Source organism: Leucoraja erinacea, chromosome 4 (assembly GCF_028641065.1).
Source record: "Leucoraja erinacea ecotype New England chromosome 4, Leri_hhj_1, whole genome shotgun sequence".
In the NCBI taxonomy this organism is placed as follows: Eukaryota; Metazoa; Chordata; class Chondrichthyes; order Rajiformes; family Rajidae; genus Leucoraja; species Leucoraja erinaceus.
Genome location: NC_073380.1, coordinates 2065116 through 2083064, shown reverse-complemented (window position 1 = coordinate 2083064; position 17949 = coordinate 2065116). Strand labels below are relative to the sequence as shown.

At 43.3% G+C, this 17949-nt stretch overlaps 1 protein-coding gene across 3 annotated transcripts in view; it reads left to right on the top strand.

Moving 5' to 3' along the window:
* itga9 (integrin, alpha 9) overlaps positions 1 to 17949 on the top strand; it is a 369220-nt gene that overhangs the window by 100629 nt on the left and 250642 nt on the right. For all 3 annotated transcript variants that reach the window (XM_055633502.1, XM_055633503.1, XM_055633504.1), the window contains exons 11-13: positions 4565 to 4659; positions 7717 to 7807; positions 13615 to 13660. In XM_055633502.1, coding sequence (XP_055489477.1) covers positions 4565 to 4659; positions 7717 to 7807; positions 13615 to 13660 — 232 coding nt within the window. The remainder of the gene's footprint in view (positions 1 to 4564; positions 4660 to 7716; positions 7808 to 13614; positions 13661 to 17949) is intronic.

Sequence of the window (17949 nt, the reverse complement as noted above, 5' to 3'; positions counted from 1 at the left end):
CTTAATTATACAGAGCATAAAAATATGTTTTTTCCTTTCTGTTTTTTGTTGCCAATAGCTTCAAATCTGTGTATTCTAGTTGCCAACTCCCGCTGCAGTGGAAATTGTTTCTTTTTGGTTAATCTTTCAAAACCCTTCTTCATTTTGAATAGTAATTAGTTGCTATTAGGGATAGCCAGACAGGCTTTGTATGTGGGAGGTCTTACAATCTTATTGAGGTTTTAGAAGAAATAACCAAAAAAGTTGAAGAGGACAAAGCCACAGACATTGTCTATATGGACTTCAGAAAGGCATTTGATAAGATTTCACAACAAATGCTCTTCTGGAAGATTAAATTGCATGGGATCCAGGGAGAGCTTGCTGACTAAGGTAGAGTAATGGCTTCATGGAAAGAAGCAGAGGGTGATGGTGGAAGGTTGTTTTTCAGACTGAGGCCTGTGACTAGTGGTATCCTTGTGTGTATTAACCAGCATCTGCAGTTCTTTGTTTCTACAAATGATATGTTTACTGGCCCATAGTTCCCAGGTTTTTCCTTGCAGCCCTTCTTAAATAGAGGTACAACATAAGCCATCCTCCAGTCTTCCGCCACCACGCCTGTGCCCAATGATGATTCATATGTCTCTGCCAGGGCACCTGCAATTTATTTTCTTGCTTCCCACTGTGTCATCCAATATATCAGATCAAGCCCCAGAAACGTATCTATCTTTATATGCCTTAGGATGTCCAGCATTAGCGCACTATCCAAGGAGGGTTACAAGAAGGTGGCCACAGTCTCTGCAGTTTCAACCCTACTTCCCTCTGCAATCTGGGACTTTGCTGCTGTGGATTAGGAAGGGTTCTTTACTTTCTCCTCACCTTCCAAGTCGGACTTCCAAGACCATTTTTAATCCAGTGCCAAGTCTCCACCCCCACATAATTTTGACGTCCCCGTCACTATCCATTTTTTAAAACATAAATGCTAAGAATCATTTAGCACCTCAATCGTGCATCTTGTTTCTGTTTGGAATGTTTTATAGCCCCATCATTTATTTCATTAAAGTTTACTTTTTATGATTGTAAAATGCTGTCAATCATTTGAAACAAATCAAGAACATGCTGAAATCAGTAGGACGGGCAGCAGCTGTATAAAGAGAAATAGAGTCATTGGCGGTGGCACAGCGGTAGAGTTGTTGTCTTGCAGCGATTGCAGCCCTTGCAGCACCGATTCGATCCCGACTACGGGTTTCCGTCTGTAAGGAGTTTGTACGTTCTCCCCGTGACCGCGTGGGTTTTCTCCGAGATCTTCGGTTTCCTCCCACACTCCAATGACGTACAGATTTGTAGGTTAATTGGCTTGGTGTACGTGTAAATTGTCCCTAGTGAGTGTAGGATAGTGTTAATGTGCGGGGATTGCTGGTTGGCGCGGACTCAGTGAGCCAAAGGCCCTGTTTCCACGCTGTATCTCTAAACTAAACTAAACTAAGTAGTGTCATAGGGTTGGGCAGCACAGAAACGGGCCCTTTGGCCCAACTTGTTCATGCTAACTGTGATGCCTGCCTATGCGAATCCCTTGTGCCCACATTAAACCCATATCCCTCTACCCATTTCCTATCTAAATACCCGACCAAATGCCATGTATTTGTATCTGTAGTTGTAATTGTCTCTAGCATTTCCCTTGGCATCTTATTCAATATAACTGTCGCCCGCTATATGAAAAATGTTGTCCCGCATATCGCCTTTAAATTTCTCCTCTCTCACTTTAAATCTATGGGCTCTAGTTCTAGCTGACCCCATGCTAGGAACAAGACAAACTCACTACCCTATCTGCGCCGCTCACAATCTTGTAAACTTCTATGGGGTCATCCCTCAGCCTCCGACGTTTATGTGAGACTAAAACCAGCCGATCCAACCTCTCCTTATCGGTGAAACCTGTCATTCCAGGCAAAATCCTTGTGAATCTTTTCTGCACATTCTAATCGTACCACATTCTATCATGTGGCAATAGAAACTGCGCAGAATACTCCAAACGCAGCATGAATAATGTTTTATATCTCTGCACACGATATTGTAAATATTCCACGGAATGTCTCAGCTTATGAAGATAGGGAACATTGGTAGAGTTGCTGCCTCACTGCGTCAGAGACCCAGGTCCGATCCTGACTATGGGCGCTGTCTGTACGTCCTCCCTGCTACCATGTGGGTTTTTTCCGGGTGCTCTGGTTTCCTCCCACACTCCAAAAACGCACAGGTCTATAGGTTAATTGGCTTTGGTGAAATTGTAATTTGTCCCTAGTCTCTAGGATAGTGTTAGTGTATGGTGCGATCGCTGGTCTATGTAGACTCAGTGGGCCGACGGACCTGTTTCTGCGATGTATCTCCATTAAGTGAAAGCAAGAATGTCTCAACCTATACAGGCAGGAATGCCATCCTCACTGTCCTATCCACCTGCAGCCCCATTTTCAGGGAACTATGAACATGTACCCAAGATGTAGTTAGGGGTTAGGTTAGGTAAGGGGGAGGTACAGCGAGACCTGGGCATCCTTGTACACCGGTCACTGAAAGTTGGCGTGCTGGTACAGCAGGCAGTGAAGAAAGCTAATGGAATGGTGGCCTTCATAACAAGAGGATTTCAGTATAGGAGTAAAGAGGTTCTTCTGCAGTTGTATAGGGCTCTGGTGAGACCACATCTGGAGTATTGTGTACAGTTTTGGTCTCCTAATTTGAGGAAGGACATCCTTGTGATTGAAGCAGTGCAGTGTAGGTTCACGAGATTGTTCCCTGGGATGGCGGGACTGTCATATGAGGAAAGATTGAAAAGACTAGGCTTGTATTCACTGGAGTTTAGAAGGATGAGGGGGATCTTATAGAAACATATAAAATTATAGAAAGACTGGACAAGCTAGATGCAGGAAAAATGTTCCCAATGTTGGGCGAGTCCAGAACCAGGGGCCACAGTCTTAGAATAAAGGGCAGGTCATTTAAGACTGAGGTGAGAAAAAACGTTTTCACCCAGAGAGTTGTGAATTTATGGAATTCCCTGCCACAGCGGGCAGTGGAGGCCAAGTCACTGGATGGATTTAAGAGAGTTAGATAGAGCTCTAGTGGAGTCAAGGGATATGGGGAGAAGGCAGGCACGGGTTATTGATAGCGGACGATCAGCCATGATCACAATGAATGGCGGTGCTGGCTCGAAGGGCCGAATGGCCTCCTCCTGCACCTAGTTTCTATGTTTCTATGTATGTACATCAACAGGTCCTGAGGTCCCCGCCATTTACTGTGTATATCCTGTTAGTGTTTGACATTGCAAAATGCATCACCTCACACTTGTCTGGATTAAATTACATCCATCAAACTTGTCAACCAATCTATGTTCCTCTGTACCCTTCAACAACCTTCTTTGCTAATTTTGACTTGTTAATTAATGTTTGTATTTTTGCATCCAAATCATTAGGCAATCTACAATGTTCCCACTATCAATCCCTGCTCTACACGATTAGTTACCAATTTCCAGTTAGAAAAATATCTCTTGACCACTATCCTCTGCCTTTTATTGCCCAACCAGTTTTGGATCTGGTTTGCCATGGATGCCATGTGTACGAACCTTCTGGACCGAACTGTGGAACAAAATGTGGGACTTTGCCAAAAGCCTTATTTCTGAAAAAAAACCCAATTGGATTAGTGAGACAGGACTACCACACAAATCTATGTTGAATCCTCTTAATCAGTCCCTGTCTTTCAAAGTGAGCATAAACTGTGTCCTTTTGAATTCAGTACTGATGTAAAGGGCCTGTCCCACTTGGGTGACCTAATCCGCGAGTTCTGGCGAGTTTGCCCCTCGACTCATACTCGCAGCATGGTCGACACGAGGTCGTAGGAGGTCTTCGTAACTCTCCTTCATGCTCGAGCGTGGTCTCCGCGTACTCAAGGCCTCAGTTAGGTCGCGGCCTTTTTTTCAATATGTTGAAAAATGCCCGCGAGTAAAAAAAGGTCACCATGGAAAAAATCGATACATTTTTACTCGTAGATTTAGTTATAGTAGGTCGTAGTAGGTCGCCATGTTAGTCGAAAGTAATCGAGGGTAGTTGAAGGTAGTCGTAGATGGTCTTCATCATAGTTGAAGGGAGATCGAAGGAGGTCGTCTTCACGCTCCACTATTCGGTGTCCAATTTTCCCGATGTTAGGCGTAGCTAGTCGAAGCTGGTCTTCAACATAGTCGAAGGAGGTCAAAGGAAGTCTTCAACATAGTCGAAGGAGGTCTTCAACATGTCATTTTTTAAAACTCTTCTAAACTCGGCAATTAGGTCGCCCAAGTGGGACAACCTCTTTAGGCTCGCCCCCTATATTTTCATTTTCTGTACCTACCATAACAACATTTAAAAGACATTTGGACAGGTGCGTGGATATGAAAGGTTTAAAGGGATATGGGCAAAACGCATCCTGCAGTCACAAACTACTTTCAATTCTATTTCCAGGGTGATCTCGCAAATCTGCAGACTCCACTCCAATGCACCACACTCTAATTCCACATCAAAACCACTAGACCACCTTATCCACACCATTTTTATGATTGAAGTTTCTTTTTCAGATGTTGCAATTGGAGCACCTAATGAGAATGATTTTCGAGGAGCCGTCTACATTTATCACGGAGATCCCAATGGATTAGTCTCCAGATATTCAATGGTATTTATTGATTTATTTCACTGACGCTATCATTGCTACAACTTAGTGCTATTTTATGTTGCCAATCTTGAAAGAGGACATTGTGGTGTCGCTGTCCTACAGCCTGACAGCTCATGCTCTCCTTGTGGATTTTGCAGATTGTCTGTGACGCTGTCTGAAAAAAGCTCTGAGAATAGCTAAGGACAAACTGCACCCCCTCCACACACACCTGGATCTCCTGCCATCAGGCAAGAGATACCGTAGCATCAAAGCCCGGACTACCAGGCTGCTAAACAGCTTCCTGCCACAGGCTGTGAGGCTGCTAAACAGTCACTCTGTACTCACAGTCACCTGATTCTGCGGCTTTGCACTGACATTTTAATAACTCTGGCACTGGCCACTCAAATCAGCTGCCCTGGCCAATTTAATGATTGTTTTTACTGTATTTTAATGTTGCTGTTTTACCTGCTTTTAACTATTTATACTGTTTCATCAGGGACTGGATTGTTTTTACTGTTATTATGTGTGAAATGTTTTAAGTTTCATGTGCGATGCTCCGGTATTCCCAGGGAAACGTCTTCTCATTTTGCACTGTACAACTGTTGCTTTGCAAGATGACAATAAAGGTTGATTGATTGATTGTCTGAAGAAGGATTTCGGCTCGAAATGTTGCCTATTTCCTTCGCTCCATAGATGCTGCTGCACCCGCTGAGTTTCTCCAGCTTTTTTGTGTACCTTCGATTTTTCAGCATCTGCAGTTCCTTCTTAAACACAAGGTTGATTGATTGATTGACTGTGTAAATTTCCTCCAGTTAATCCAATTTCCTCCCACATCCCCAAAGTATGCAGATTGGTAGGTTAGTTGGTAACTGGAAATTGCTCTAGTATGCAGATAAGTCAGAGTTGATGGGAATACAGGGAGAATAAAATAGGTTACAGCAGGATTAGTGTAAAAGAATGGACCTTGATGTTGCTGTGGGCTGACAAGCTGTTTGCATTGCATCTCTCTCTGTCCTTGCTGTTTATATTTTATTTTCTCTTTTTTCTGAATCAGGAGAAATGCTAAACAGACACAATTAAAGGCTCCTTCAAAGCAGCACTTCAACTCCCCCTCCCATTCCAAATCCGACCTTTCTGTCCTGGGCCTCCTCCATGGCCAGAGTGAGGACCACCATAAATTGGAGGAGCAGCACCTCATATTTCGCTTGGGCAGTTTGCACCCCAGCGGTATGAACATTGACTTCTCCAATTTCAGGTAGTCCTTACTTTCTCCACCCCTTCCCAGCTCTCCCTCAGCCCTCTGGCTCCACCTCTTCCTTTCTTCCCCCCCCCCCCCACATCAGTCTGAAGAAGGGATTTTGACCCGAAACGTTGCCTATTTCCTTCGCTCCATAGATGCTGCCGCACTCACTGAGTTTCTCCAGCATTTTTGTCTACCTACAATTAAAGGCTCGTTATCTGAATGCATGCAGCATTCATTACAAGATAATAATGAGTTGATGGCACAAATAGAGGCAAATGGATCTGATTTGATAGCTATTACAAAGATACGTGAAAAAGTGGCCGGGCTACAAACTAAATATTTTGACGTGTTTCACATTTTGGAAGGGTTGGTTGAAAGTAAAAATGATGTGGATAATAAATGACGAAGAGAGTATTATAGTAAGGAATAATCTTAGCTCAGAAGAACAGGTGGAATCAGTTTGGAAATAAGATGTAACATGAGAAAGAAGTCTTTGGTGGTTGTTGACTGTAAGCTCCCATACCATAGCTACTCTATATGACAGAGTATAATGAGGGCAGCAGGTAATGTACTGCAGTAATAGAATTTGCGGTGGATTGAGAATGGTAGAAGAATAAAGTGGATCAGACTAGGATTAGTAGACTTAAGGTTTGGTGTAGACTTGGTGGAATGCAGGGCCCTTTTCTATGCTGCATCGCCCCCCGAATCAATGAGCAATCATAGGTACCACTGCTCGTCATGGTGATTGAATAAATGAAATTGGAAAAGATAACTCAGAGACAAAATGATAGAATCAAGCCAAGTCAAGTTTATTCGTCACATACACATACGAGATGTGCAGTGAAATGAAAAGTGGCAAATGCTCGAGGACTTTGTGCAAAAAAACAAACAAACAAACAAACAAATTACAAACAGAATGGAACAGAATCACATATTCTTTTACATATTACATATTGTGGGAGGAAAGAAAAAGGAAAAAAACAGCAATTAAAAAAAACCCAGTAGAATGGTACAGTAATGTTTTTGATTGTATCATGTCACTTATTAGTACAGACCAGAATGCTGGCCAGGTCTTGCTGCAGTTAGCCATGGACTGTCTTGTTATCTAGAGAAACTAGAATCCAACTTTCTTAAATAAATGCCCCCACTAAAGACCTAAGATTCCCTTAGTGGCTGCCCATGTTCATCTGTAAACACCTTGGAAACCCGGCTTAACTGTCTGGTCCACACAAACGGTGGAGCTGACAGAATAGTGTCCTTTGGGTGCAAACCCCGTTCTGTCATGAGCCTCCGATTTTGACAGTGAGGGGAAAGCACAAAATAAGATTTGGGCCACCCGTGCAACACTGCTTTGAATCTTTTCGGTCACTGTGTGGCTTCTCGTTCTCATGATATCTAAACTATTTGCATGGAGTTTTGTTTGGATTCAGACATCATGTGTTGTAAATTATGTTAATTTACTGTCTTTTCTGAGAGGAGGATCTCATGTGTTGTAAATGATGTTAATTTACTGTCTTTTCTGAGAGGAGATCTTGGCATCCTCTCACCCCCCCCTCCCCCCCTCCCCCCCTCCCAAAAAAAACACGTACCCATCCCACAGCATCAAGGAATATGGGGAAAAAGCAGGAACAGGGTACTGATTTTAGATGATCAGTTATGATCATATTGAATGGCGGGCTGGCTCGAAAGGCCGAATGACCTACTCCTCCACCTATTTTTCTAAATTTCTATGTCTATGTTGCAACACTATTAGAAGATATATGTGGGTGCCTCGTCAGATTTACAATTGAACTTGTTTTTTTTAGCTAATGTCTGTTGCACCTTCACTCTTCTAGAAACTGCTGGCACAGAACATTGATCCAGAATTGCGCATGTTTGGCCATTCCATATCAGGAGGAGTGGACATGGATGGAAATGGCTACAAAGGTACATGAGTATTGAAAGTCAAGTTTTAAAATAAAAGCCAGATACATCGGAACCACCGATAGATCAGACAGTGACACTTTCCAGGAACAGAGACGGGGCGGGGAGAAATAAATAGGACTAAAGGAATCTCTTTAAAACAGGTTGAACTCAGTGTTGTTCAAATTATTCCAATGAAATCTGGTTGTGGAAGCAACCTTTTCGTTAATATCTTATTGAAGATAAGACCAAAAACCACTGGGGATGAGCAAGGTAGAAGAACAACCCAGAGAGAGACTGCAGAATTTTATCTGCAATTCTCGTTTCCTAGTTATAGATTGATGTCATTAAGCTGAAAAGGATGCAGAAAGGATTCACAAGGATGATACTGGGGCTTGAGTTATGTGGGAAAACTGGCTTGGATTGGCTTTTTCTCTAGAGAGCAGGAGGCTGAGGGGGCAATCGAATAGAGATTAAAAAATCATGGCCACACAGTTAAGACGAATGGTCACACACGTTTTGAGGTGCATGGTTCATCCTGTATTTGCTCCGAAGCGCCCATGATGATAATGAGGCATTATTGTTGATGTTAACCTTTAGAATGCTTATTTATTTGTGACAACAGAACAGCACAAGACCAGGCTCTTATTGTCACGTGTATCAAGATATAGTGAAAAGCTTTTTTATTGCATGCTATCCAGCCAGCCTGATTACAATCAGGGCGTCCACAGTACACAGATACAGGATCAAATAAATAACTTTCAGTGCATGATAATATTTAGTAAAGTCCGATTAATGATAGTGCGAGTGTTCCCCATGAGGTAGATGGTAGGTCAGGACCACTCTACAGTTGGTGACAGGATGGTTGATTACAGCTGAGATGAAACTGCCCCTGAATGTGGAGGAATGTATTTTCACGCTCTTGCCTGATGGGAGAGGGGGGAAGGAAGCGAGTGTCCGAGGTAAGACAGGTCCTTGATTACGCTGGTGGCCTTGCCGAGTCAGTGCGAAGTGTGGATGGAGTCAATGGAAGGGAATTTGGATTGTGCGATGGTGTGGGCTGCATCTACACTTCTCTGTAATTTCCTGCGGTGTTGGGTGGAGCGGTTCCCAAACCATGTTGTGATGCATCCCAGTAAAATGCTTCCAATGGCACATCTGTCGAAGTTGGTGAGGACGTGGCAAACTTCTTAAGCCTTCTCAGGAAGTAGAGGCATTGGTGTACTTTTCTAGCCATTGCCCTACGTTTAAAAAAAAAAAGTCGCCCCACTCAGTTGCTTTAAACTTTTCCCACCTTCACCCTTGCATTTTTCCATCCTGGGAAAAAGGTTCTGACTGTGCCTGTCATCATTTTATATACTTCTATCAGGTTTCCCTGCAACCTTCGGCATTCCAGAGAAAACAATCCAGTCTGTCCAACCTCTCCCTGTAACTATACCCCCTAACCCAGGCAACATTCTGGGAAATCTCCTCTGCATCCTTGACAAAGCTCCTTCAATCAAGCCGATATCAAGAGCGTACTACCAAAATACTGTCAGCATGTCTCTTGTCCCACCAGGTTCCAGAGCACCCCCGACCAATTCCACACATCCATTAAAAAAACCTGCTCCGTTCCCCAGCAACAATTCGGGAAGTCTGACCACCTAGCTGTGCTTTTACTCCCTGCCTACAAACAAGAACAGCATTGGGAAGAACCAGTGTTGAAAGCTGTTCAGTGCTGGTCTGCTGACACAGATAACATCCTACGTAACTGCTTTGAGTCAGTGGACTGGTCCCTATTCAAGGATTCTGCAGCTAACCTGATTGAGTACGCTGCTGCCGTGACTGATTCATCAGTAAATGCGTAGAGGAGAGCATTCTGATGATGACAATCCGAGTGTTTACAGCTGGAAAACATGGATAAACTGCAATGCAAATTCCCAGGTGAAGATGAAGACTGCTCCATACGAGTCAAACAATCCCGAGCAGTACAAGAAAGCTCGTTATAGAAACTTAGAACATAGGTGCAGGAGTAGGCATTCCAGAGAATTCAAGCCCGCCATTCAATATGATCATGGCTGATCATCCAACTCAGTATCCCGTACCTGCCTTCTCTCCATACCGCCTGATCCCTTTAGACACAAGGGCCACATTTCTCTCTCCCTCTTAAATATAGCCAATGAACTGGCCTCAACTACCTCCTGTGGCAGAGAGTTCCAGACACTCACCACTCTCTGTGTGAAAAATGTTTTTCTCATCTCAGTCCTAAAGGATTTCCCCTCTATCCTTCAGCTGTGACCCCTTGTCCTGGACTTCCCCAACATCGGGAACAATCTTCCTGCATCTAGCCTGTCCAACCCCTTAAGAATTTTGTAAGTTTCTATAAGATCCCCCCTCAATCTTCTAAATTCTAGCGAGTACAAGCCGAGTCTATCCAGTCTTTCCACATATGAAAGTCCTGACATCCCAGGAATCAGTCTGGTGAACCTTCTCTGTACTCCCTCTATGGCAATAATGTCCTTCCTCAACTTTAGACCAAAACTGTACGCAATACTCCAGGTGTGGTCTCACCAAGACCTTGTACAACTGCAGTAGGACCTCCCTGCTCCTATACTCAAATCCTTTTGCTATGAATGCTAACATACCATTCGCTTTCTTCACTGCCTGCTGCACCTGCATGCCTACTTTCAATGACTGGTGTACCATGACACCCAGGTCTCGTTGCATCTCCCCTTTTCCTAATCGGCCACCATTCAGATAATAGTCTACTTTCCTGTTTTTGCTACCAAAGTGGATAACCTCACATTTATCCACATTATACTGCATCTGCCATGTATTAGCCCACTCACCCAGCCTATCCAAGTCACCTTGCAGCCTCCTAGCATCCTCCTCACAGCTAACTCTGCCCCCCAGCTTAGTGTCATCCGCAAACTTGGAGATGTTGCATTCAATTATTTCGTCCAAATCATTAATATATATTGCAAATAGCTGGGGTCCCAGCACTGAGCCTTGCGGTACCCCACTAGTCACTGCCTGCCATTCTGAAAAGGACCCGTTTACTCCTACTCTTTGCTTCCTGTTTGCCAGCCAGTTCTCTATCCACTCAATACTGAACCCCCAATGCCGTGTGCTTTAAGTTTGTATACTAATCTCTTATGTGAGACCTTGTCGAAAGCCTTCTGGAAGTCCAGATATAACACATCCACTGGTTCTCCCCTATCCACTCTACTAGTTACATCCTCGAAAAATTCTATAAGATTCGTCAGACATGATTTACCTTTCATAAATCCATGCTGACTTTGCCCAATGATTTCACCACTTTCCAAATGTGTTGCTATCTCATCTTTAATAACTGACTCTTGCAGTTTCCCCACTACGATTAACATCGGTCTGTAACTAACTGGTCTGTAATTCTCCGTTTTCTCTCTCCCTCCCTTTTTAAAAAGTGGGGTTACATTAGCTACCCTCCAATCCTCAGGAACTACTCCAGAATTTAAAGAGTTTTGAAAAATTATCACTAATGCATCCACTATTTCTGGAGCTACTTCCTTAAGTACTCTGGGATTCAGCCTATCTGGCCCTGGGGATTTATCGGCCTTCAATCCATTCAATTTACCTAACACCACTTCCCGGCTAACCTGGATTTCACTCAGTTCCTCCATCTCATTTGACCCGCGGTCCCCTGCTATTTCCGGCAGATTATTTATGTCTTCCTTAGTGAAGACGGAACCAAAGTAGTTATTCAATTGGTCCGCCATGTCCTTGTTCCCCATGATCAATTCACCTGTTTCTGACTGCAAGGGACCTACATTTGTTTTAACTAATCTCTTTCTCTTCACATATCTATAAAAACTTTTGCAGTCAGTTTTTATGTTCCCTGCCAATTTTCTTTCATAATCTATTTTCCCTTTCCTAATTAAGCCCTCTGCTGGTTTCTGAATTTCTCCCAGTCCTCTGGTAGGCTGCTTTTTCTGGCTATTTTGTACGCTTCATCTTTTGCTTTGATACTATCCCTGATTTCCCTTGTTATCCACGGATGCATTACCTTCCCTGATTTAATCTTTTGCCAAACTGGGATGAACAATTGTTGTAGTTCATCCATGCAGTCTTTAAATGCCTTCCATTGCATATCCACCGTCAACCCTTTAAGAATTGATCTTTGCAAAGCCATCAGGCTTGCCAAGAGACAATAACGGGACAAACCTAAGTTGCAGTATAATCATCCGGACACCTGCAGACTGTGGCGAGGCCTGATTACTATAACTAGCTGCCAAATGCAGCCCAAAAGCATCGCTGGTGATAGTACGGCCATCCCTGATGAATTCTGTGCTCACTTTAAGCAGAAGGCCAACAAGGCGATGACATCCGTCCCATCAGACTCGAGTGTGTCTTTTCCCAGGGTCACAGTTGCAGAAGTTAGAAGGTCTCCCTGTTGGTGAAACCACAGAAAACAACTGCCCCGGACAAATCCCTGGCTGCATCCTTAGGAATGGAGTAGACCAACTCAGCAGGACAGTTCATGGACATGTTTAATCTCTCCGTACTCTGAGTTGCCCACCTGCTTCATGGAGATCACTATCATACCGATGCCAAAGAAAAGCAACTCATGCCATAATGACGGCCGTTCAGTGGCCGTCACATCCAGCATCATGAAGTGCTTCGAGAGGCTGGTTATGGAACACATTAAGTCCAGACCTTGATCCACAGCAGTTCACCTACAGATCCAGGGCTGATGCCATCTCCCTGGCCCATCACTCATCCTGTGACTTTCAGTCTGAAGAAGGGTCGGCCCGAAACGTCACCTTCCTTCTCTCCAGAGTTACTCCAGAAATTGGTGTCATCATCCCTGGAACACCTGGTATAAGAAGGATACTTATGACGGGCTCTTATTCATAGACTTCAGTACTGCTTTCAATACCATTGTCCCATTCAAGCTCATCTCCAAACTCGTGGAACATGGAGTCAGCACTCCCCTCTGCACCAGGATCCTTGACTTCATGACCACAGACCACAATCAGTGACAAAACATCCTCTACAATAATGCGCAACACTGGTGCACTGCAAGGATGTGCACTCATCCCCGTTCTATGTACCTTATAACCCCATGACTGTGCAGCCAAATACCTATCCAATTCATTTCACGAATTTGCAGATGACACACCGTAGGGGACCAGATATCAAATAATGACAAGATGGAGTGTCGGAAAGAAATTGACCTTGTAACCTGGTACTAAAACAACAGCCTCTCTCTCAATGTCAGCAAGACAATGGAGATTGGATCGACTTCAGGAAGTGATGCACTACCCATACCACATTATAAATTGATGGTGCCAAAGTAGAGATGGGTGAAAGCTTAAGGTTTTAAGAATAATTATCACCTCCAATTTGTCCTGGACCAGCCACATTGAAGCAATGGCCAAGAAAGGACAGCAGCACCTTTACTTCCTTCGAAGGTTGAGGAAAATTTGGCAAACCCCAATAACCCTCACCAGATATGCCGTAGAAAGCATTTTATCAGGATGCATTACAGCATATATTGGTACAAGCTCCATTCGAGACTGCAAGAAATTGCAGAGTTATGGACCCAGCACAGGCCATTACCCAAACCAACCACACTACCATTGACTCCATCTACACTTCACACTGCCTCAGCAAGGCCACCAGCATAATCATGGCCCAATCTCACTCCAATCACTTCCTCTTCTCCCCTCTCTTATCAGGCAAGAGGTACAGAAGCACACCTGCAGATTCAGGAGGGGTTATTTTTAGTTTTGAAATATTAATTTGGAGAAAAATATTTTGTAACTTTGAAACAATTTGGGGAATTATACCAATGTCTCATTTCATTCCAGATGTAACAATTGGCGCCTTCATGTCAGATAGCGTGGTTCTGCTTCGGTAAGAACTATTTGATGTTTCTTACGGCACTTTAAAGCGTTTTTGAACAGTTATTGTAACTCAAACACCTTCAGGCTGAACTTGTTGTTCTACTCGGCTTTTTATTAAAATGAAAGTAATAACATAACCTGTAACAAGAGAAATCTAGATTTTCTCATGAAAGGTAATGGTCATATTTCAAACATTTCTGTTATTGGATATTTATCGGAGTAATTTTCAGTGCATAATATGCTGAATTTGCATGTTAATCAGTAACAACTATATGATTGACATAGTGCGTAAGATAGTGTCAATGCTCGGGGAATGCTGGTCGCTGCGGACTCGGCGGGCCGAAGGGCCTGTTCCCTCGCTGTATCTCTAAACTAAACGAAATGACTGGGATGTAAACATGGACGGGTTGGTTAGTAAGTTCGCAGATAATATTAAGGTTGCTGGAGTCGCAGACTGTGAGGAAGGCTGTCAAAGTATAGATCCGTTACAGAAATGTGAGGAGAAATAGCAGATGGGTTTAATCCGGGCAAGTGTGAGGTGTTGCATTTTGCAAAGCCAAATTTAAGGGGAAAACATACAATTAATTGCACGACCCTTAAAATTATTGATGTACGGAGGAATCTTGGGATCAAAGTCCTTAACTCCATGACAGTTGCAACACAAATTAGCTAGAGTGGTAAAGAAGACATATGGTATGCCTTTCAAAGGTTGGGACTTTGAGTATAAGAGTCAGGAATCTTGATGCAGATTTATAGATCTTTGGTTAGGCTACATTTGGAGTATTGCATGCTGTACTGGTGGCTCCACTACAGGAAGGATGTAAAGGGTTTGGAAATGGTGCAGAGGAGGTTGACCAGAGGGATGCCTGGATGAATGGGTAATAGCTACAGGGACAGGTTGGAAAGACTTGGAATGTTATCTCAAGATTCAAGATTCAAGATTCAATTTATTTGTCATTTGGACCCCTTGAGGTCCAAACGAAATGACGTTTCTGCAGCCATACATTACAAACAAATAGACCCGAGATACAACATAATTTACATACAGCTGTGATGGAAGGCCAAAAAAACTTATCTCTCCACCGCACGTTGGCCCCGCGGCCATTAAAGCCACGCCGGGTGATGCAAGGTCGCACACCGGGTCTTGGTGTTGGAGCCTCGTGCGCTCGCAGAGTCCCGCGGCCATTCCAAGCCGCGCGGGGCGGTGCTGTAAGGCCCCGCTCCAGGAGCTCTTCAACCCCGCAACTCGGACGGGAGAAGTCGCCATTGCGGGAGCCCTGAAAAGGCTCTGGCATACCAGAGGTTGTGTGGAGTCCTGATAAAATTATGGGGTGTATAGTTGGGGTTGACAGTCAGAGCCTTTTTCCCAAGATGGAAAAGTCAAATACTGTACTAGAGGGCATGGGTTTAAGATGATGGAGGCAAAGTTTAAAGGATATGCGTGGGGTGAGTTTTTCTGCACAAAGGGTGCTGCTGGAGGAGATGCTTGAAGCAGATACAAGAGTAGCTTTTAATTAGATTAGATTAGATTAGATTCAATTTATTTGTCATTTGGACCTCTTGAGGTCCAAACGAAATGACGTTTGTGCAGCCATACATTACAAACAAATAGACCCAAGACACAACATAATTTACATAAACATCCATCACATCGCTGTGATGGAAGGCCAAAAAAACTTATCTCTCCACTGCACTCCCCCAAAATAAACTTTTGAATAGGCATATTGATAGGCAAGGAATGGAGGGATATGGATTATGTGCAGGTAGATAAGAGATAGTCTTAGCCTCATGTTTGGAACAGTCATTGTGAGCCGAAGGGCCTGTTCTTGTTCTCTACTGTTCTATGTTTTATGGCTTTTCACAGACTATTAAGAATTGGAGTATCATTCAGTCCTGATCATTCTGCTGTAGGAAAGGTGCACTAAGATAGGCACAACGTGTTGGAGTAAGTCAGCAGGTCAGGCAGCATCTCTGGAAAAACAATGGATCGGGATATCTTCTTTCCCTATCCATTAAGCTGGAAAGAGTGCAGAAAATATTTACAAGGATGTTGCCATGACTCAAGGGATTGAATTGTCGAGGGAAGTCAGGCTGGCCAAGATTTTATTCATTGGAGTGAAGGAGACTGAGTAGAATAGAATCTTATAAAAGTGTATAAAATCATAAGGGGCAGAGATAAAGTGATATGTATCCATTTTCCCAGGTTAGGGGAATCAAGAACTAGAGGGGCAAATTTTTCACACTGAAAGTGATATGCATATGTAATAAACTAGCATAAGAAGTGGTTGAGGCAAGTGCAATAACAACATTTAAAAGACATTTGGACAGGTAAATGGATGGCATGAGGATTTTGAGGGATCATGGTCTACCATGGGCAAATAAGACTATAATGGGCATCTTGGTCAGCATGAAGGAATTGGACTGAGTGGCCTGTTTCCTTGCATTATGACTATGACTCAACTAAGCAGTGCTTTTATTTGTGACTACCGTCTCAAAGATGGCATATCGGCACCTCTAAAAAGTTTAAAACTAGATTTAAACATTTTTAGAGATAGAACTTTTAATATTACAAGTAATACTACCAATGTTGAAAAAGTATATTAATTACATTAGGTGGTCAGGCCCAACAGCTGAAGTAGCTGATAAGGCAAATATCCACCACAGGCACAGCACAAGAACAAGCTTTGCAGCCCACTGTTTCTGTGCCGAACATGGCTAAGACCATCTTTTATCTACCTGCACATAGACAATCTGCCAGAAAATTATTTAGTTTAGTTTATGAGACTGGTATGCATAGTGGCACCTTTTAGTCTACAAAACAAGGTATTGTACTAAGATTTCCATTCTGAACTTGACAAAATAGATCAGGTTTTCCTATCTATCCAAAAAAGCCAAAACAGAAATCCGTCTCCTGTTATAAATCATTTTAACATTTTAAACAACAGCTCTGCTTTATGGAGACCAATTTCATCTTGTCCAGACCCACAATGTTACTGAAGTTCTTCACCTTAGTACCATTTTTATATATCTCTGTGCTCTCTCCAAGATCTTGATAGCACACAGAAAGGGGCACAATACTCCAGTTCATCTTGACTCCATTTTGCTCACTTTGTCTGTTCGGGATCTTTTGAAAGTAATTTTTAATCAGCTTTGTGAACTTGAGCCAGCAATTTAAAAAATAATTGTGCATGCAAGTCGAATATTTTTATCTTCTATTCTCTGTAAAACAGATTTAGTTTTTTCATTGCCTCTCCATGAATATTCTTCAATCCATTTCATTTGTGCTTGTCCACTTCACTGCTTTTCCTGACCTTTAAATGTCTGCAATCGTTAATTACATTTATAAGCTTATTCAAAAATTCTTCTTGTCTCAGATCCAAATCATAAATACATATCAAATAGACTGGCGATTATCGCACTGAATCCTAAACGAGACCTCCATATGCTTCCCCAGTCTGAAAAACAACTGTCATTGTGATTTTTCTTTTTGTCTATTGTACTATTTTGTTTCTATGCTGCACCATGTCCCCATATCCCACAAGCTCAAATTTTGCTGCACTTACTATGTGAAAGTTTAAGGGATAAATAGAATGGTTTCAGAAGGCATATTTTGTATTCTATTCAATTTATTGTCATTATCTCATATTAGAGACAACAAAATTAATTTTCCTTACAGTCAAGTAACACAAAATAAATAAATAAAAATTAAATAAAACATATTAAAATTTTTTTAAAAAGCACCAACACAGAAGTCCACGACACAACATAACCACAACACAACACAGTGGCACCAAAGTGGAGGACGGTACCATAGTCCAGCCAGCCTCCCCGCCGATCTTCCCAGATGTTCACCTGTGATGTTCACCCGTGGTCGGGGCCTCCCGAGCACCCGCAGTCGCCGCCACGGGTGGTCCGATGCTCAGGTCCTCACGCCGGGATGATGGAACACCGACGCCGAACCCCAGCAGAGAACATCCTCAGCGGCCCGGACCTCCAAATCAGTCACCTCCCACCGGAGTCCGCGGCTCCCGAAGTCCACGGGCTGAGCCGGGCGGAGTCGCAGGACTCCGCGATGTTGATCATCGCTGCCCGCGTTGGGAGCTCCGCGAACCACAGCTCCGCGATGTAGGTGCAGCAGGCCCAGCACTCCGGGGCTGCAAACGGCGTTTTTAGAGGAGTATGGAGGTCATGGTACATAATAGCAGGGACCTAGCATGCCAGCCAATACAGTGGTTAGTTTTGATTTCAAATGAGTACAAGAACAAGGAAGTTTTGATCGTTATTTGGGATTTTGGAGAG